The sequence below is a fragment of the Lathamus discolor genome, chromosome 6, assembly GCF_037157495.1.
Source record: "Lathamus discolor isolate bLatDis1 chromosome 6, bLatDis1.hap1, whole genome shotgun sequence".
NCBI classification, from domain to species: domain Eukaryota; kingdom Metazoa; phylum Chordata; class Aves; order Psittaciformes; family Psittacidae; genus Lathamus; species Lathamus discolor.
The window spans coordinates 69,730,971-69,752,336 of NC_088889.1; the positions used below are offsets into that span (position 1 = coordinate 69,730,971).

Genomic DNA, 21,366 nt, shown 5'->3' on the forward strand with positions numbered 1-21,366 from the left:
CAACAACTAAAACTACCGGTGTGCCATCAGCACTGTTCTCAGGCTAAAGTCAAAAACACAGCACTGCACCAGCTACTAAGAAGGAGAAAAGTAAGTGGTACAGCTGAAGCCAGGACAACATTGCTCTTTTCCACCATCATCTTAACCATTTTCACACACTAACGGGGCATATATACGTGCAAAACAGGAGGCAAAGAGTCAGGTGTTTTCTTACGGCTTTGTGCCTACCTGTTCTTACATACCTCACTGGTCACAAATCCCTTGACTATTTCAGTCTGTAAAAACACACTTAGAAGCAAGAAAGACCTATTTTATTACATGTAAGCCCTCCAAATACAAATATTTAAAAGAGTTTTTCACAACACCAGCAACAAAATTATTCTGCAAATGTAACATTATTTTATTAATAGGAACATTCCCCTTCATGTACAAATATCGTTTTCTTTTATTATCTGCAAAATAAAGCAAAGGCTAAAAACATGGTTTTGAAATTCCACCCTATAAACTTACCTTGAAAAATATACTCTTGGTCACATATAATTTCAAATAGTTTCAGTTCAAACTATGCATCACAGACATACAGTGATTGTTCCATATATAAACCTGTTGTAGCTTATGCAAGATAGGTTTAATATTTGAAACGGTAATAAAAATAAAAACAAGGAACTTAAGAAGAATTTGCAAAAACTAACAAAATATCCAGTTTTATTTAGCTTTCAGCTCAATGGTTTTGGAAATTAAGCAAAACTTCATACAGAATGAACAGTTTTCTCCTTTGCCAGATAAAGAAGGTTGTATTGCTTGGTCCAGTCAATTACATTGGGTTTGGACATACCAAAGCAACTGCACTGAAAAAAGTCTGCCAGGTTCTGGAAGCATCCAAGACTGAAAAGGAAAGAAATACCCATTAAAAATCTTAACAAAAGAGGACTGCAAGCATCAAAAATACACACTCACCATAAGACAGTACACAAGACAGACAAAAGGCTGTCAATGAAGACAGCTCTGGGAGAAGAAACATAAGCACAGTTCTCCATTGACCATCATTCCTTTGTTGAACTTTTACAACTTGTATTTCATTAAAGACTTCTATAGCCTGTATTACATTACAGAATGAGCACAGATTAAGTTCACCTCAAATATTAAAAAGTTAGTAAGATCTCATCTACTCCCACACATGAGGAAACAGAGAATCCTAGTATAACGGGGAAACCTTGGTACTGGTTTCTCTGCTGAACTAAATACCGCAAGAGAAGGCAGAAAGGAGCCACTTCATATCTTGATTCTCTTTCTAAACCTACAGCACACACACAGAGATTGATGAATTAATTAAAGGACAATATCACTTCATCCCCAAAATAGTGTCTACTGATGATTGCTATGGACTGAAGCTATGGATCCACTACATTATGCACCTCTTTCTCCTGTATATTCATCCATGCAAGAAAGAACTCCAGCAGCTCTTATGCTGGCTGTTTATTTCCCAGGGCAAAGCAAGTTCTCAGCAAGATAAATGAGGTCCACTCCCTTCTCTTAGCACAGCTCCTAACAGGCATGACAAGCATACCCACAGAACACCACTTTTGTGCATTTATGAAACAGTGAAGCAAATCAGTACTGAAATGCGTTTAAAACATGCTCTTCATGAATACTCACTTGTATGGAGTTCTCCTGAGTGAAACAGCATGCTTAGAAGATTTTCTCTGTATCAGGAGGTTCGTTCTTTCATGCGAGGTCAATCCCAAGAATGCAATCTTACCAAAATGAATGTGTAAAACATGGTTAAAACATGAACATCACAAATTCAAATTCTGGTGATATCAAAAGCTACTACAGGGAAGGGAGGGATGGGAAGAGGTTTGCCATATCTAACAAATAAGTAACTACTGCCATAATTAATGTCTGAAAAGTATGTTTTTACACATCAATTGGACTAAAACAACCCAGCAAACTGTAACATTAACACTTCTGCCAAGGAGGCAAGCTTATTTGGGATGACTGTCAGGACTGTACTTTCATGGATGTCTACAGAAGTTTAAGATTACAGACATTAAGCACTTATCTCCTCAGATTTTGTCTATAATCTACCACACAAACTGGTTAAGATCCTCCAAAAAGACCAAGTAGCGTAGCAAAAAAGATGTAGATGTAAAAAAAAAAAAAAAAAAAAAAAAAAGTAGATGTCAGAGACTCAACCTCTCCCTTTTCTTGATTCCATGTCTTTTTTACTGAGCTTCATAAAACGAAAGAAGTTCTTTTGTGCGTATTTGCTTACCTATTCCTTCTTCCATTTTCTTCTTTTCTTAGCAAAATCTTATACGGTCTTTGGCTGAATGCCACACTATCATAAAGCAGTACATTTACACATGACTGTGCACAAAACATGTAGTTAACTGTAAATATCCTACCTAGAACTTTTTTTGTTTTTTCCAGCATGGTATCTTAGCAATGGACATGATGTAAGGTAAGCATGGATATTACAGACATCTAGCAGTACACACTGCAAGTTGTGGATATTTTTTTAAACAAGATGGTAAAAAAGGCTTTAGCTCAGTATGCTTAACACATATTCAGATGACACATCTTTCCTAAAGCTAAAAGAAGCCATTTCCTACATGTTCTTAAGACAGCTCTTCTCCATCTTGTTTGCACAGCCAAGTGCTCTCTGAGAACAACATAACCAAGAAATTCGACAGTCCTCACCAGGATCTCATCCAGATCATCATTTTATTGTAGCAACGGGATTTAACACAGTGTAATGATGCACTGCTGAGCTCTGCCTTGGAATCTTTGATTCAGGCTAATCATGTTATTGAGCTTTTGTGCCATTTTGGGGGCAGTAATACTGCTTCTATTAGAAAATATCTTTAAATAAGTCTTTATAGGTTTGGAATTTTTGATGACCACTAACCCAGAACTCGGTGACAGGAATGATTTGCAGGCTGTAATCCTTTTAACATGGAAATGCTGAATGCACAAGTACCTATGAAACTGAAAGGACTGCACTGAGATTTAAGGAAAGCACCTAGATCTGACATTCATTAATCAAGGAAAACAGGCACAGCCCTTATGCGAGCAGATCATGTAGGGAAAAGCTTTAACATGATGACTCTTAAGAGGATCAGAAACTGAAACAAACTACTACCTGATAAAGCTGAACAATCAGCCACAACGAAGCCCATCCAGTATGAAAACAGGCTAGTACAAACATGTAGAAAACCCACGGGGAACAATAGATTATCTGTGTGAAGTATGTCCATGCTCCATCTTCATGATAACTTGTTGCGCAATGATTTGTCCAATCTGGCAAGATGAATAATCAGTTAATTATGTTATTAGGCCCCTTAAGAACTGAACAAAGATTGTTTGCATGGAACTAATATTACCTAGCAATATAATCTAGAATACCATGTTCTATATATCATGTTCCCACTTAAAAGCACCCACAGAGATCTGTGACTGCTTGCTATTCTGGCTGCATAATCGTTACATTATGTATTTATAACCCACATAGCCTCAAGTTCCTTGAAGGAACATTCAAGGCACTGACTACATTCTTTGATATTATATTGAAATAAGTCATCACTTCTCATTGTCGAGACTTCTGAAATTTTGCTTCATGCACATTTGTAACTTTAGGACAAGAACTTATCATTTATCCTTAATACCATCATCAACAAAAGAAGACATGATGGTGAAAATGCCAAGAAAGCCGCATTTAGCACTACTAAATAGATGTAAACTGGAATATCTACCGTCTGTAAACTTCTTAAGAGATACTTAAAGCCTACCACATACGCATTTAACCTAGTAAAAAAACCCCACAAGCTAGAAACAGAGCAACTTCTTTTTGCTTCTGTGTCAGTAGAACAATGAAAAGGTTCTACTTTCCTCCCATGCTCCTGCACACACAGGAAATAGAGAAAAACCATATGCTTTCTGCATATATGTAAGACCACCACTAAAAGACAGGAAAGCAACACATGTTCATACAAGTATCCTGTGTTCTCCACTGCCATGGCTGGTTCACTTCACTATCTTGAACATCGACCCATTTCAATATAATGTAAAGTAATATAAAATAAAATTTAGAACTTTCTACTTAAAAGGTTAGTGGTTAGCTGTATAACTACATTCTAAGGGCTCTACTCTCTCCAAGAAATGTCTCTATTTTCCAGTTTGGATTCATCAGTTAGATAGACAGTTCTTCTCAAAGTCATCACTACCTTAAAAACAAAAAGACTCTTTGGCAAGTATTCAATATAGTTATTTCCAAATAACAAAATCAATAAAGCCTTTGCGATAAAGTATTTACAAACTGATTTTCCATTACATTGAAGGCTATCAAGGCTAGAACCTGTAACCTGACATTCCTCCACATGGCTTCCCTATTTCACCTAAGATAAACGCTTACTGATACTGCATTTTCCAATGGACATCCCATTAGAGCTCTCGAGTAGCCCTTACTCAACACACATGTAAGTAGACATTCGACCAAAGACTCAGATATGATGTATTTTCATTTAAAGACAGAATTCCAAGATAATAGCACTGCTGAAATATGGCATTATTTGTGCAAGTATCATCACACTTGCTGGAAATGAAATACTGAAAATTGAAGACCATACACGCACATCTTTGAAAAATAACTTGAAATAAATTCATGGATACATACACAGAAGAGTTCCATAAAGCACCCAGACACCGGTCATAGTTAGGAAACATAGGAACAGCAGGTAGTAATAATGGTTCCCAATGCCTGAATTTGAGACAAAATTAAAAAAAAAAAAAAAAAAAAAAAAAGGTTGACTTTCTAAAATTCAGCAGTACTTGCATTTCCCTTTAAGTCCACAGGACTAAGAAGTCAGCCAGATTTGTCTCTTCTTCAGAGCATGCCTTTAGCTGTTTTGGCTAGATGAGGACTAACTATGCAACCACAGCTCTCACTATGCACAGTACAGTTGTCTCATATGACTGAAAAATCTAAGCTGTTCAATTTAACTGTTTGACCTTTGTGTGCTTCAGAACTGCAAACACAGGCATGAAAAACCCCAGACTTCTGTCAGAGAAACTATTACATGAAGATATACAAATAGTTTCCTTTAAATTACAATCAGTATTGCTCAAAGCTTTGAAACAATGCATCAGAGGGATGTCTCACCACCTTATAGCAAACACTGTAAAAATATTTTCAAGTATTTCACACTGCAAAAAGCAATTGGCAAAAGAATGCTAAAAATACATTGTTACAGATGGAAAATTCTAACCTTTCTGTCTTGAGCATCACCAGTAATGAGACAGAAAGGAAGAACATGCTTGCTTCCCAGAGCGCTGGTGGAAACACCAACCCTGGAAGTAAGTGTTCACAGACTGTGTAGATGAGGCCCCCAGTGGCCTGGTTTAGTGGTGGCCTTGGCAGTGCTGGGGGAATGGTTGGACTTGGTAATTCTAAAGGTCTTTTCCAACCTGGCTGATTCTGCAAAAGAGGGAGTTCCTCAAAGAACACCAAAACAAAGCACTCTACAGGGTTAAATGGTCCAGATGCTCCACTGCACTGTCTGTAACAGTGACAACGGACAACATCAGTCCAGGAAGACACGTGAGGCTGGCCACTTCCTACAGCTCATTCTCCTCATTAACAGCTTCTGTCTTAAAATGTCAGAGCCTACATACTTGTCTAGTTCTTTTCGTAGCTACTTTTGGACACACTGTACAACCATTTGTCTAATCCCCTTCTGAACCTTCTGATGCTACCTGTATCTGCAAACCCTTATGGCAGCAAGCTCCAAATTTCCTCTGCCTGCAATGTAAAGACTTTTTTTTTTTTTCTTTACCAATTTTAAATCCAGATGCTATTCTCACTGAGCCTTCCCTAGTATGATGTGCCTGGCAAATACCAGATCTGCATTCACTTTAGCCACTATCTTCATTGCTTCCTGCCGTTCCTGTTACTCTTTCTCTCAAAAGGAGAAGCCTTAGACTTTTTGGTCTCTACTTTCAGGCTGACAAATCCATTTCTTTAACAATTACAGTTGCCTTTCTCTCTACCATCTAACTTATTTCCCTCTGGCACCTATCAGTAAGCCCCTCAGTATCAACTATGTATTCTTATATGAGGTATGCGCTCTCTCTCTCAGGAGATAAATGGTATTTCCCCAACTTTTTAAATAAGCAGTATTTTCTGATAAAACAAACCCTCTCACCTATGCACTGTCCAGTCCACAGAGAATGCTGATCATATCTGGCTACACATGAATCACAAGCAAGGCAATGCACAGATCTCAAAGGCTTCCTTACCTAGTTGAGGGGAAGAAAAGAATACAGCCATAGCAAAAGCATCTATTTCACTAAACCTCAGAGCATCTATTCATGGGTATCATCATATTTTGTTCTCTATAACATATATTTATTTTGTATAACAAACATATTTTCTACTCTAACAGACCTCACATGATGCAACATAGCTAAGAACTATAAAAATTTTACAAAAAAAATTAATAGAAATAATTATTTTATCAAGATTAGAGTCCAAGGATATCAAAGCATCTCTTTTGTCACTGTAAAAGAAAAACATAAATCTAAATAACACAAAATAAACTATGCATCTAGCACTTACATGACAAGCAATAAGGAGAAAGCTTTTCATAGCAGTACTGAGTAAAAGCCAGGTTCAAAAAGCAAACAAATACCAAAATCTCACTTACAAGACATGATGTGCAAAATGTTCTGAAGTCCAAGCAATTTGCTTCTGCAAGAGCTACAATGTTCTGAAAGACAAAGTAGTTTGTGCTTGTGTTTGGATCACATTTCCAGGGGCATGTGAAGATTTTCATATTAGGCAACTCATCAGCATTTTGAGTGCCAAGCATTGATAGGAATAAGTGCTCAATGTTTAAAAAGGTCTGTGAGAAACACCAAAGACTGATGTAACTTCCCCCATGCAGAATTATCCAGAAAACTATCTCTGTTCCCAAAATTAGTTAATCATGTGGATGAAGTATTCTTCAAAATGAGATGGACTTCAGACCATCTCACCTACCCATGCCAAGTGCAAGGTCCTACACCTGCGTTGGAGCAATCCCAGGCACACCTACAGGCTGGGCAGAGAAGAGATTCAGAGCAGCCCTCAGAAGGACTTGGGGGTGTTGGCTGATGAGAAAATGAACATGAGACGGCTGCAGTGTGCGCTCACAGCCCAGAAAGCCAACCGTATCCTGGGCTGCATCAAAAGGAGCGTGACCAGCAGGTCAAAGGAGGTGATCCTGCCCCTCTACTCTGCTCTCGTGAGACCTCACCTGGAGTATTGTGTGCAGTTCTGGTGTCCTCAACATAAAAAGGACATGGAACTGTTGGAACAAGTCCAGAGGAGGGCCACGAGGATGATCAGGGGACTGGAGCACCTCCCGTATGAAGACAGGCTGAGGAAGTTGGGGCTGTTCAGGCTGGAGAAGAGAAGGCTGCGTGGAGACCTCATAGCAGCCTTCCAGTATCTGAAGGGGGCTATAGGGATGCTGGGGAGGGACTCTTCATTAGGGACTGTAGTGATAGGACAAGGGGTGATGGGTTTAAACTTAAACATGGGAAGTTTAGATTGGATATAAGGAAGTTCTTTACTGTGAGGGTGATGAGGCACTGGAATGGGTTGCCCAGTGAAGCTGTGAATGCTCCATCCCTGATGGTGTTCAAGGCTGGGTTGGACAGAGACTTGGGTGGCATGGTTTAGTGTGAGCTGTCCCTGCCCATGGCAGGGGGTTGGAACTTGATGATCTTAAGGTCCTCTCCAACCCTATCTATTCTATGATTCTAAGATACAAGATACCTCTCAGGTAGTCAGCCAGGCCTCAGAGAGATGAGGAGAGTTGCTGTATTTACTGTTCCTTTATGCATACTAGGCAAACATTTACTAGTCCTGTGGCAAAAAGTTCAAAACACAGTTCTCACTGGCAATCTGAAGAAATACAACCTCTTGGAGAGCAATGAATTCACAAACACAATACTTTCCTTAATCCACAAGTTGGGGAGACCAAATATCAAAGTCCCTACTGATTTCTTTTTGCCATTCTAAGACAGAGCTTCAAAATAGCATGTCATTTACATGATGCTTAAGCACAAAAATCAAACCATTATATGCATCTTGAAAGCATCTAACAAAATTTAAGTAATTTCTAACCTTTGAGCTAGAAATGTCTAGTTTTATGAGCATGGAGAGTTGTAGGAAAGCATTGTGAATATCTCTTGCTAACCTGAGACAACTGGAGTGGCAACCATACAAAATTCATTTAGGAAGTGAAGTTCTATGTAAGTTTGTATCACAGATAACACTAGTGGTTCTGTACAATGTTTTGCCAAAGGTCACATTTCAATGAAAAGATGGAAGCAAGGTCATTATGGCAGGATTATGAAGATAAGGAAATAAGCAGTAGAAGGACACACTATCTACGTTGCTCGATGCTGTTGCTAAAAACCCTTAGGAGTATTTCTCTGCTTTCAAGACTAACAAAGCTGCACATGATGACGAAAATAACCATCTCTTGCACCGGATGAGCCCTTCCCTTTGTTTTTATGAAGTCACCTACCTCTTTCCTTTCTTTTTCTGAGGTCTTAATATATCCAGGATCGGTTCTCCAAGTTTTATAGAAATAATAAAGAAGACCCACCACGCTGAGCATGACAGTGATTTCAAGAATTCTATTTGTTCCATGTAATATTCAGGTTAAGGAATATATTCTATCACTGCTATCTGTCAAAGAAAATACTCTAAAATTAGTTTATTACTTCACAAGTAACACATAAAAAGGAAAAGAATAAATTTCACTTTTCTAGTAGGATCCTCTCTGCCCTTTAGAGTACATCATATTGGAGAAGTTGAATACTCTGTCCAGTCTGAGCACTTGAGAAGACTTTTACAACTGCACAAACCTGGATCACAGTATAGCTCTCAGTCATACTCACTAGCAGAGTGCAGATTTTTGCCTTTGAGTATTTCACAGATTCAAAGTGAATTCAATTTCTTCTTTTTCTCACTCAAGTTTGTCTATTTAATTGAAACAATACCAATCTGACATGCATGGTTATTGAGCTTCCAGCAGCTGTGAGATTTGGCTGACTGTAGCACACACCCCGAAGTCACTGAACAGGCCTTTACTGTTTTCTAGGTCCTGCCCTCTTGTTTGTTTTAGCTAAAACCACTGAGTAAACTCAGACAGAAAGATGCAACTGGAAATCATCCCAGAAATACCTTTGTCACAAAAAATCCCAAAACTATACCAAGCACACACTGACAAAACACTTGTGAAGGTAATGGGATAGCTCCTGGGAATCCTTCTTCCTTCACAAATATATTACAAAATCCATGGAATCACAGAATGGTTGGGATGGAAGGGACCTCAAAGTTCATCCAGCTCCAACTCCCTGCCACAGGCAGGGACACCTGCCACTAGACCAGGCTGCTCCAAGACCTGTCCAACCTGGCCTTAACACTGCCAGGGATGGGGCAACCACAGCTTCTCTGGGCAACCTGTGCGACAATGATGAAATGACAAACTTCTGGTCTAATTAGACATTTTTCCTCTGGCATACCATTTGCTTTTACCCAGTGGCTGACTATTTTAATTTAAGTCTATGGAGAGAATTGATCTCTTATGAACGCCGGAGAAGCAGATTGAAATTCAGTATGGTTATTTGCTGCAACATCTCCAGCAGACAAATTATTATTCAAGAGGGAGAATATACAGTCATTAGGAACATGATTTTTACACTCGGTACTCAAAACATCTGTATGTCAGGTGAAAGGGGGAGAACATGTCAAGATTATCTGTCTCTATACAGCAACAGAGGGCTGTGGAGTGGGACAAATTTCACACCAATTAAATCCAAGCATTGACCTTGAGAGCACAGATATCTAAAGAACAGTCCATGATGCCACCAAGGAGCAGCCAGAGCTCCCAAGCCTGGATTTCATCTCCAGTGACCTCTCGATTGCTATATAACCACACAACGTGAATAACTCTTAAAGATAAGTTCGGCAACCTCAAGGTTGTTTTGTCTTATGAACTAACAACATTGCAAATACCTCTAACTAAAATCTAGATGATAAATTACGACATATTAGCACTGAATTTTAGCAGACCTATAGCTGTGTTAGGGCTGAGAGAAGTCCTTAATTAGAATGGCTGGATTTTCATTCAGTCTAGAAGAACAGTTTGACAGTTTGATAAAGACAGCTAACTAAAATGGTGAACAATTTCATAACACTCAAATCTGGGAGTAGTTCCAGAAGGAAAACACATTCATGAGGAAAAGGGCTAGATACTGAAATGGAAACTATCCACTTCTGCCCATGTCAGCAAGTTCTGGCTAGACCTTCAAGAATATTGCTCTGCTCCCTATCTTCAGCAGAGTGCCTGACTCAACACCCTACTGTTGGAATTTGATCTCCTTTTCATTTATATGACACCAAGAAAATCTTAAAACTTCACAGTGCAACCCTGAATGATTTTCATTTAGACAAGCATACGCACATATCCCCAGAGGGAATATACTTGATCAGTTTACCCAAGTTAATCCTGATAATTCTATTAAGGACATCTTAATTGGGAACAATACAAAAGAAAATGCCATTTAAAGGATGAAGTAATTAAAAATTCATTAAAATTGTGTAGCACTATATTACAGCTGGTTTAGTACAAAATTATTTACAGTTCTAAGTATGTCTCTAAAGGGTTTTTTTTCATAAAACTCAACCAATGAATAAACAGAGGTCTCCTGTGTAACTTCCTAGGGCAGTGGTGGAATCTCTGTCCCTGGAAGCATTCACACACCATGTAGACAAGGCTGTCAGTGGCATGGTTTAGGGGTAGCCTTGGCAATGGTGGGGTAAAGGCTAGACTTGATGATCTTAAAGGTCTTTTCCAACCCAGTTGATTCTATGATTCTATAAGCACAGGGCACTGAAAAGCAAGTGTAAACTACTACAACTTTTTTGTACTAATCAGTGCAAAGCCTCTTCAAAGAAAGCAAAAGAAACGTAGAAATTACTTCACTGCACACTAAGGATGCAGCATAACCTGTGAATGGACAGGAGACTGGAAGATCTACTTTGGAGAGACCTGAAGAAATTTGTTCCTTGTTTTTTTGGTGGTAAGGATACTGTTTTTAAAAGCAGAAGCACGAATTTCACTAACTGTCAAATCGTTTTCATTTTAGACAGAAAAGATGTTTATTATTAATGCATTTGTTATCCTGTTATACCACATGCCAAAACACATTAACCTTCCTAATTGAGACTCTCATACAGTAGAGTCACATGGAGGTGCTAACAGAGACAATCAGGTTTATAACAAAGATGCCTTCCTTTTGATATTCCAGGAAGATAAGAAGTAGCTCAGATTTATACACAAATATCTGATACAGATAAAAAGGTACAAATTTTTAGTCCATATATAACTTGAAATTAAAGTCAAATTTATTACACCCCTGCCTGATGGAAGTAAACCAGTCTTACCAGACGTTAACAGTCATGCAGGATTATCTGGCACTGCTCATTACTATTTGCATGACCAGGCCTACATTTATTAAGAACTGTTAAGGAGAGTTCTATTGAATTTCTGGAGTACAAAGGATATCAGGGAGGAACCAGAAAAACCAGGTCACAGACATCCAAAATATGGAACTTAACAGAAATGCTGTGGGAAGGTACCTTAGATTCTTGAGCCCCACAAGTTGCCTAAAAAGGATGTTAAAAGAAAAAAAAAATATATTTAAACCATAACTCCACAGAGTATCCATCATCTGTTCAGTTATTTTTAAAACCTCACACATGCAGCACACTTCACATCTCTCAAAGTAACCAGTTCTCACTCAAATGCATTCTTCAGCCAGATGTGGAAGGAGTTAACAATGCAACAAATTAAACTGCAGAGTGCTTTACTCCATCCTGGTATTAAATATCAGAAGTGCTGTAGCAGGGGGTAAAAATTGCAATCTCTGCCTATTCGCACACTGATGCAGGAACTGTTAAAGAAAGCAGGAAAGCTGTGAAACAGCTCAGCTGGGGAGGTCTGGGGAGCAGGAGGGGAGGGAATGGTTCATTAAAACTCATTCTGTGTCACAAATACAGGTGGAAAAGTTGAGATAAAGCACATTTCTGAGCATCATGCATTGATATCTGTGTCTACTGGCTGCAAGCCTTCAGTAACACTCTCTTTATCACTAGAATTAGCCAGTGGACTGCTCAAACACTTTAGTGGTTTGGGGTTTTTACCCAAATTTTTCAGTGAAACTATTATTTTGCACACCTGAAGACATTCCATTTCTATGGTCATTCTAAAAAGTACATATATTTAAATCCTTCACACACACTGCAACCGTTTCTCAGGAAGTATCTTTTTTGCTAAGTGAAACTAAACTCTTAAAAGAATATTGCATTAGACACCTTATATGGTGTCTGTACCAGTGAAATACACGTATATAGAGAAAAAGCCACAAACCTCACAAACAGAGCGATCCCAAACAGCAGGAAGAGGAGCAGACCTCCTTTCAAAAGCCATGAATCGGAACTTAAGTTCATGACGTATCCTATGGCCCACATAAATGTCAAGGAAGATGCAAACAGCAGGACGAGCTATTAAGATTATTATGGTTAAAATATGACTAAGTATTCAAGCAGGACTTACTTCAAAAGTATTTAGTTAATGTAATAACAAATGCTAAAAGACTCAAGATAGGTAAGGTAAGGTGACAGACAACACAAAATCCCCACCCCAACCACTGCTACATGTTTTAAAGACCTTCGGTTTTGTGCACCTAGTTTCAGAAACCACAGGTGATCCTCTTGTTAGGAAAGAGTTGGCCTGCATTATTATTCTAAACACAGAATGCTCTAGATTTATTTCCATTAGTTTTTACTCAGGAAATTACCTCATATTTCTCTACTATTTTCCGTAACATATTATTTCTTCTGCTCCTCATTCTTTCTTCCTCTTTTACCATATAAACCATGAAGCGATTTAGACTTTGATAAGCAAGGTCACATGGTGTCTCTCCCTTTAACAACAGAAATGTTTAGTTATTTATGCACTTAACACATACATGCTTTCCCTTTTAACAGAAGCAAGAAATAAATATAGCTAAAACAAGAATAACTGGGCAATCACTTTCCAGCTCCTCCCCTTTTATTTTAAGGCAAGAAAAAGCTAAATTCAGAATTTTAACATGCTTAATTTCTAAACTTTGTAGTTTAGAAAGCTGCTGCTTGTATTCAGATTGCATCCATTTGAGTTACCTGCTGGACTGTCTCCAATAACCTGAAACACTGAACTGTCTGATAAACAGAAAGAGGGAGAGAGGGCAACAAAATTTGCAAAAGAAAAATCAGAGTGGCTGAAAGGCTCAGCTGTTCATATAATGAACATTGCAAAGAATCTCTGCATCCATACTTTAAGCCACACCACAAGAAAGGTGATAATTCCTTTTGGGAAAGAACCTCCTAGTCAACCCCAGTGCAAAGAATACCCAAAGTAGAGAGGACTCAGGTTTTAATTTACATTCATTTTACACACTCATGCCCCATGGAATGAAGTATCATGAAAGAAATTGTACCTTGACATTTTTTACGTCCAGGCTAGCACCAGCTTCCAGCAACAGATCCACTGCACTAGTATTTCCCGATGCTATTGCCCAATGCAGTGCAGTATTCTTTTGAACATTGTCTACAGCATTGAGAGAGGGGTTAAACTTTAAGAGAAGCCTCGTGGGTTCTGGTCTAGGTGAAAATAAAGCATAAAAGTTAACAGACAGAAAATCTTGGATATGAAGATATGAGTATCTTGGAATATGAAGAAGATACTGGATATGAAACTTTTATACATCTTAGAAAAAACACTGTTCCTTTCTGCGAAATAACAGCAGATGCACAAAGCCTTGTCTCAGAACCTGCTCATTAACAGCAAATCTGAGTTTACAATTCAGGACCTGGCGTCAGGGTTTTTCTCCAGACTATATTATTTTCCCATTTTAAAAAATATGGAGTATATACACAGGTTGTATATAGACCAGGCTTTGAGCAACCTGACCTAGTGGAAGGTGTCCCTGCCCATGGCAGGGAGTTGGAACTGAATATGAGCTTTAAAATGCTTTCCAGCCCAAACCATTCTGTGATTCTATGATTGCATCTTTCTACAATACTGCATATCAGCTTACATCTTCACATTTTATTTATTCTAAATGCAGCCACCTCTTGATGTTCATTTCTGGGAAAGCATAATAATGCTGCAGATGGTTCAGCCACAAACCTAACTTTATTTTAGAAATTCTTTTGACTTTCTTGGCTATATCCAATTTGCTACTTCATACCTCCTGATCTCTGAAATACTGAATATTTTAGTACAACTAAAAGGGAAAGGAATGTTGGTTTAACAAAAATTTTCATAAGATTCACCTCACTGCTTCTTGGGTACAATAGATTCTTCTGAAGTTACTTGCTACTTACCCAATGGCTTTTTGTGCTGCTAACATTAAAGGTGTTTGTCCATTGAAGTCTGTTGTGTCTATGTTCTAAGTACAAGAAAAAGATAACAAGCAAATGATTACCAGGGATTTCAGGAGACAGAGTTAGATTGTCAGATTTCGAGTTATACAACTGGCTTAGCTGCACTAACAGAAAGAGAATGGAAAGCAACCAAAAAAGCAACCAGCCAAGAAGCCAATGCCCATTTAAACATTTTTCTCTTTGCTCGGTGAGCATTCCATGAGCATTCCCTTCCTAACACACCGAGTCTCCACTAAGGACATTTTTAAGGGACAGTCTACACCAAGGACATTTTTAAGGGACAGTCTGCACCAAGGACATTTTTAAGGAAACCACATTAACCACATTTTGTGTCCTGTTTTGCACACAGATATAAATAAAATGGATTTTGAAAAGCTATGTTAATCACCTTCTTTGTATGAACAGAGGTACATAACAGAATGTCCAAGTACACAAAACTGGTTTATTAAAACAACAACAAAAAAAAAGGATTACATATCTTAAGACGTAATTATTTAATCATCTAACTTGCATTACCTAATAGTCTTCAAAATGAAAATTTCCTTCTTCCCTGCCTCCACCCATCGTTAAGTCAAAGCAGAATAACTTAAAAGAAATGTTTAATCACTTGGATTTCTTAGCTGAAGATAGGTGGGCTAAAAGCTTCCTTAAGTCTGTGATATATACCATCCACACCTACGTTCTAGAAGCCAGTCACTTTACTAGAGAGCTCTATGAGAAACATACTTACCAAATCTTTAAATCCTAATACTCAGTGCTTCAAAGAAAGAGTCTAGATCATGTAAAACTCCACTCTTATTTTTATTAGCAAATTATTACACTTACAATTAATTCTGCTTATTTCAGATGTAAGCTAAGCAGACATCAACTAGAATAGATACAATATAAAATGACAGAATATACAAACATTTGTAAAATAGAATTCAGACCTAGGCTGGTCATCTATTTTGCACACTTCAATTGATGGACAATTGCACAGACCATTTGTTACAAACCTATAATCAAACGGTAAATGCTTCCTGATGTAGATATGGCATATAGTGCTTTTTGTTCTCAGCTAAGAGCCAGTTACTTTACAGCACCACAAACCTGTGTAGTCTTAACAACTCTCCTTAAACACTCTGAATTGTGTGTGAATGTGACAAGAACAGGGGAGGGTATTAAAACAAAAAAAACAAACATGTATAAATGTATAAATAATTTAAGTTACTCTGAACTTGTGGCACAGGGAAATAGCTGTCAAATATCTGCTTGTCATCTAGAAAACAAAACAGTTAATTCTGAAATGTATCATACACACAGGTATGTACTCAAAGTAGAAAACAACAGTGGGACATCAACAACATACCTGGCCTTTGGATATGAGGTAAGCTACAATGGGCACGTGTTGGAACAGCACTGCTAAATGAATGCTACTGAATCCTTCTCCATCAATAAGACCGGGATCTGCTCCACATTTCAATAATAGCATGACCATAGGTAGATGCCCTTGTCTGTAATAATACATAAAATGAAATTATAAATGACAAAAAAAGACAGAAATTCTAAAGAAATCATTGCCTTAATAATTCTCATAGGTACTCTGAAAAAGAACGAATCTGTTCAGATTGTTGTGGTTTTATTAAGGAAATTACTTTTTTTAAATTAAATTTAATAGCAGAAAATTGTATTAAAAATACACCTTGATAGATGAACCTAAGGCAAACCATTAACTTAGAATACAATGGTTATTCTACAGTAATTTCTCCTGTGAGCAGTCTTCCTCTGAAGAAGTATCTAACTTTGGCAGACTAAGACAGCCCAGTAGAAAGTACTGATCTCCTGATACAAGAATCTGCATTCAGAGAAGTTATCCCAGAATAATTACTTAAGGCTACGTTTCTTCCCAGATGAGCAGCGCTTTTGTCCTTTTGGTCATTTAACTTAAATACTGTCCTTGAAGCTAAAGTTGTATCATTTTAAAAGTATCAATTGAACAGATGTCATCTACAGCATATCCAGAAAGAACAGATCCAAACAGATGTTAAACATATGCAAGCACCAATAGACACCATTGCCCAGGAAGACACTGCATGCTAGGGGGTTGGAACTTGATGAACTTTAAGGTTCCTTCCAACCCAATCCATGCTATAATTTTATGTTTGTGGTGGCAGCTCTAAGGAGCCCAGGAGGAAAAGCTGATGGCACTGGGAGATAAAGTCCAAAGACCACTCTACATGCCTCTGAACAAGGTGGCTTACAGTGGTCCTACTGCTATAAACTTGAGTTTCAAGTCTAGGACTGGCAAAATTGAGTCTTATGAGAGTGCACCAAGGTGTGGTGTGCAGAAGCTAAGAAGCATTTAGTGCAGAAGCTAAAATGATTGAAAGCATATTAACTAGACAGGCTGCTGTCTGTGAGGAACGGTGACCACAACTTTTTCAGACTAAAACTGTGCCCTAATAAGCACCACCAGCAATCTTCAGTACCCTAACATAACAAGCTTTCTTTGCCCTAAGGCAGGACATAGGAAGTCTGAACAGCACTGTTCCATCCCCAGGGAAACTTGAAAATGGGAGTTCAAGTGACTGAAGCACAGATACATAACACAGCTCCATGGCTTGCAAAGCTGCCAGGGATCAGAGAACAGATTTCAGCATTACTATGCACATGCTGCAAAATCTCTTATACCTCAATAAATTAAACCCACCACAGTGTTTGATTTACGATGACCACTGCTGTACCACACAAAATGCCACTATAACTGTTAATACTAACAGATTTACGATAGGAGTTGCAAGCAGCATACCTAACGGCCCAATGAAGGGGAGTTGAATTCAAATCTCCACCTAGCTGATCCACTATTGCACCTTTGGAAATATAATACCTGTGTAACAGCAACATAAAATTAAGAATAGACAAAAGATTAAAACATGATACGAAGGATAACATAGCTCTAGTAGTAAACAGCTTATAATAAAAATTCACTTAGAGAAGCAAATAGACAAGAGAATTTTTTCAGTAAAGAATGCTGGTTTGAAAAAATGTTTAAGAACAAATATAGTCATTAGCAAGGCACTTATAAAATCAGCTTTAATCTTTGTTAAACAAACCAAACCAGGAAAATCTAATGATTTCATGTACTACATAATTTTACATATAAAGAAACCAAGGTAACTTTACATTTAAGTGACATTCTCACAAAGGTAATTGGGTTAAAAATGTGAATTTTATGTTTTTCTTCCCAAACAACATTTGTTTCTTTTGAAGTAAAATAGTGACAAAGTGATATAAACAACGGAGGCAGAATACTCATGTTACTTTCCCAAGAACTCTAGAGCTTACTTAACCAGCTCCTGTCTGTTGTTTATTGCTGCCCAGTGAAGAAGAGTCACGTTTTCTTTGTCTGGTTGTCGAACATCATATCCTGCTTCTACCAATTCTTTGCATCGTTCTATCATTCCATACCTTAAATGAGAAAAAAATAATCGATATACTTATCATCCATTTGTTAAGTATCCTCTAGTTTAGAGACAGCCACATACTAAAGAAAAACAAATCTCATCAAGAATCACCAGCAGCTCCTATTTCAACAAATTCCACTATTCAATGAAGTCTAGAGAACAGAGCTGGCCTGAACCTTGATGAGCAGAACTTTCTACCAAACTAACCTGGTTTAGATACTATTGTTTCTGATAAAAACACCTGCAACAATACTTTTAAATTATTTTCCTTCTTTCGCTATGGGGAGAAAACTAAACTAAAATTTTCCTTTGCAAAAACACCCAACCTGGCTCACATTTGAAGACACTCCCATCTATTTCAACATTCTGCACACACAGAACATATACTTACTGTGTAGCCTTAACAATATCACAAATGCTGGGGTCTTCAATGACGGGATACAGTCCTGGTGTCACTGGGAGATCTTTATCCCCATGGGCACTGTGGCAGTTCTGTATATGAGGTCGATGAGGCCCATGGCAGTGGCCTTTACACTGCTGGTTAACAAAGCATCTGTCAACAAACACTTCTCATGTACTGTACACCACACCTCCTTATTGCATTAATAAGAACAAACAAGTTCACTTAAAGCACAGTTAAAGCCACCTGACAAGAGACTAGTCCTTTTATTTAGCACAGGGACATGGGAGGATGGAAGAGCGATGGTTAAGGTCCATCAGTTACAAAGGATGTTAAGCACCTTGCAGAGCTGGCTCGTGGCAAAACACCCTTATAATCATAGAATCATAGAACAGTTAGGGTTGGAAAGGACCTCAAGATCATCTAGTTCCAACCCCCCTGCCATGGGCAGGGACACTTCACATTAAACCATGTCACCCAAGGCTTTGTCCAACCCAGCCTTGAACACCACCAGGGATGGAGCATTCACAACCTCCCTGGGCAACCGATTCCAGTGCCTCACCACCCTAACAGGAAAGAATTTCCTCCTTATATCCAATCTAAACTTCCCCTGTTTAAGTTTTAACTCGTTACCCCTTGTCCTGTCACTACAGTCCCTGATGAAGAGTCCCTCCCCAGCATTCTTATAGCCCCCCTTCAGGTACTGGAAGGCTGCTATGAGGTCTCCACGCAGCCTTCTCTTCTCCAGGCTGAACAGCCCCAACTTCCTCAGCCTGTCTTCATACGGGAGGTGCTCCAGTCCCCTGATCATCCTCGTGGCCCTCCTCTGGACTTGTTCCAACAGTTCCCTGTCCTTTTTATGTTGAGGACCCTTACCTACAGCAATGCTGCTGTGCTAGAAATGCCAGCCTATACCTACAAGAAAGCTGGGGAGGGACTTTTTACAAGGATATCCTAGTGATAAGGTAAGGGCGAAAGACTTTAAACTAGAAGAGGAAAGATTTAGATTAGATATTAGAAAGTTCTTCCTTGTGAGGGTGCTGAGGCGCTGGCACAGGTTGCCCAGAGAAGCTGTGGCTGCCCCATCCCTGGTGGTGTTCAAGGCCAGGCTAGACGTGGCTTGGAGCAACCTGGTCTAGTGGAAGGTGTCCCTGCCCGTGGCAGGGGATCGGCACTGGAGGAGTTTTACGGTCTTTTCCAACCTAGACCATTCCGTGATACCTTGAGCAGGTTTTGAACCGCCGGAACAGTTGGAATCCACAGGGCCCGCCGCGCACGGCGGTTCCAGGAGAGGAGCCCTCCAGGCAGAACACGGGCCGCCCCTCCCGGTGAACCGCTGCCGCAGGAGCCCCCACCCGCCGACGGACACCTCCCGCTCCCTCCCTGCTCGCTGCGGGGAAGCCCCCGCCCTCCTCAGCCTCGCACCCGGCTGCGAGGGCCCGCGCAGTGCCCCCAACCCCAGCGGAGCGGAGCAGCCCGAGCGAAGGGTGCACACGGGGCCGGCGCCTCTCCCCGGCTCCGACCGCCTGCACCCCGCCGACAGCCTGCCGCCGGAGCCCGAAACCGGCGGCCGACCCCACCCGCCGCCTCACGGGGCCCCCAAGAACTAGGCAGCGAGGCGGGCCCTGGACCAACCGAGGGCAGGCCCAGCATCCCTCCCCCCAGCACTCGCGGGGCTCCCCTCACCGCCGGGCCGCTACCGGCCATCCTCGCTGTGCGCGGAGCTCCGCGCCCGCCGCAGCTTCCTGCTCCCGCTTCCTGGTTACCGGCTCCGGGGGGCGGGCCCGGGCGCTGAGGGCCCGGGCAGCCGCAGTACGAGCTAGCTATTTCCCCGCGGCCTCACCTGGGGCGCTGTGCCGCAGCCGGCCGCGGCAAGGCGGCTCCGCGGGGAGCAGTAACGCCACGGTCCTCACCTAGGAAGTACTTAGGGGGGTATAACTCCGCCACTCACACCACCTCGTACAACAGGGGGAGCCCGGAGGACGTCTGGAAACAGCACAGAGTCCTAAGTCGGTTTTAAAATGTGAGGTGTTTGCAGTCCTCCTAAAGCTTGCAAATGTATTGACACCCGGTAATGTTACAAGCAAATATTACAGTATGAAAGATTACCAAAGAATTACCCCAGGGTGGAGCCCGCTGCTTCATTGCTAGCAGCCCAAGCACTGGTCAAAACAGAGTGGGAGAGGAGAATGCACAGGCTCTATTGTAAGGCATGTACAGCAGGGGCAGAAAGAGAGTTATTAAGGCAATCATAAACCCATTCTCCACTGCTCTGGGGTTTGATCTTGCAACCTTCGTAACAGTTATTTGGCATGTCTGTGTGTTTCTTGGCAAATGGCCACATTAACGCTGTCTTGGGAGAACTGGAAATGGCTGTTGGTTTCACACTGTGGTCTGGAAGTCAGCTGGAAGATGCCCTTGCTCCTTGTTCTTCCTCTTCTCCCTCTTCAATCCATGGAAACTCTCAGTGTGAGCTGACAGAGATCTGAACAGGTCTAGGCGCTGTGTGCAGGGATTTCCAGTCTGGTAAGCATGAACCTGGCCTGGCATTTCAGCTGTATTTCCAGCTCAGTGTTGCTGCCTTGGAGAAGGGATGGTTCTTCACAATGTTCCTGAAGGAGGCCGTACCGTGTTAGTGAGTTTGCCAGCTACCAAACTTTCTGTAAGGTGTGAACACCTGGAAGAGATGGAAAATTTCAGCAAGAAACACTTAAAACACTTTTTTGTTGTTGTTGTTTGCAAGAAATAAACAGGAACATGTCACCCCTATAGCCCTTAGGCTTGTCAAATGTCACACTGAAAACACTCACACCCCCCAAGAGAATGCTGTGGAGAATGATGGGACTGTGCAGAGAGAGCAGCTGTCGAGATGCTTTACAGTCACAAAAGCAACTTTATTTTTTTATGACTGCTGGTAGTACTTTGTACTTTATATAAACGTCAGCTGAGATTTTAAACTGGTTTACATATGTTTA

The 21,366-nt window shown here is 40.2% G+C and overlaps 1 protein-coding gene across 2 annotated transcripts; it reads right to left on the bottom strand.

Moving 5' to 3' along the window:
- Positions 1-677: 677 nt before the first annotated feature.
- ZDHHC13 (zinc finger DHHC-type palmitoyltransferase 13) lies at positions 678-20,255 on the bottom strand. Of its 2 annotated transcripts, none has more exons than XM_065683430.1 (17): positions 20,235-20,255; positions 18,383-18,528; positions 17,873-17,995; positions 17,337-17,414; positions 15,897-16,041; positions 14,489-14,553; positions 13,600-13,762; positions 12,919-13,044; positions 12,489-12,622; positions 11,623-11,725; positions 8,577-8,699; positions 6,705-6,767; positions 6,204-6,297; positions 4,676-4,759; positions 3,146-3,303; positions 1,657-1,754; positions 678-885 (listed from the first exon to the last, which is right to left on the bottom strand). In XM_065683430.1, the coding sequence occupies exons 3-17, from the start codon at positions 17,986-17,988 to the stop codon at positions 750-752; spliced, it is 1,686 nt and encodes a 561-aa protein (XP_065539502.1). In that variant the 5' UTR covers positions 17,989-17,995; positions 18,383-18,528; positions 20,235-20,255; the 3' UTR covers positions 678-749. The 2 variants fall into 2 exon arrangements, with proteins under 2 accessions (XP_065539502.1, XP_065539500.1); XM_065683428.1 differs by lacking the exon at positions 20,235-20,255 and adding an exon at positions 20,078-20,178.
- Between the last annotated feature and the right edge of the window lie 1,111 nt (positions 20,256-21,366).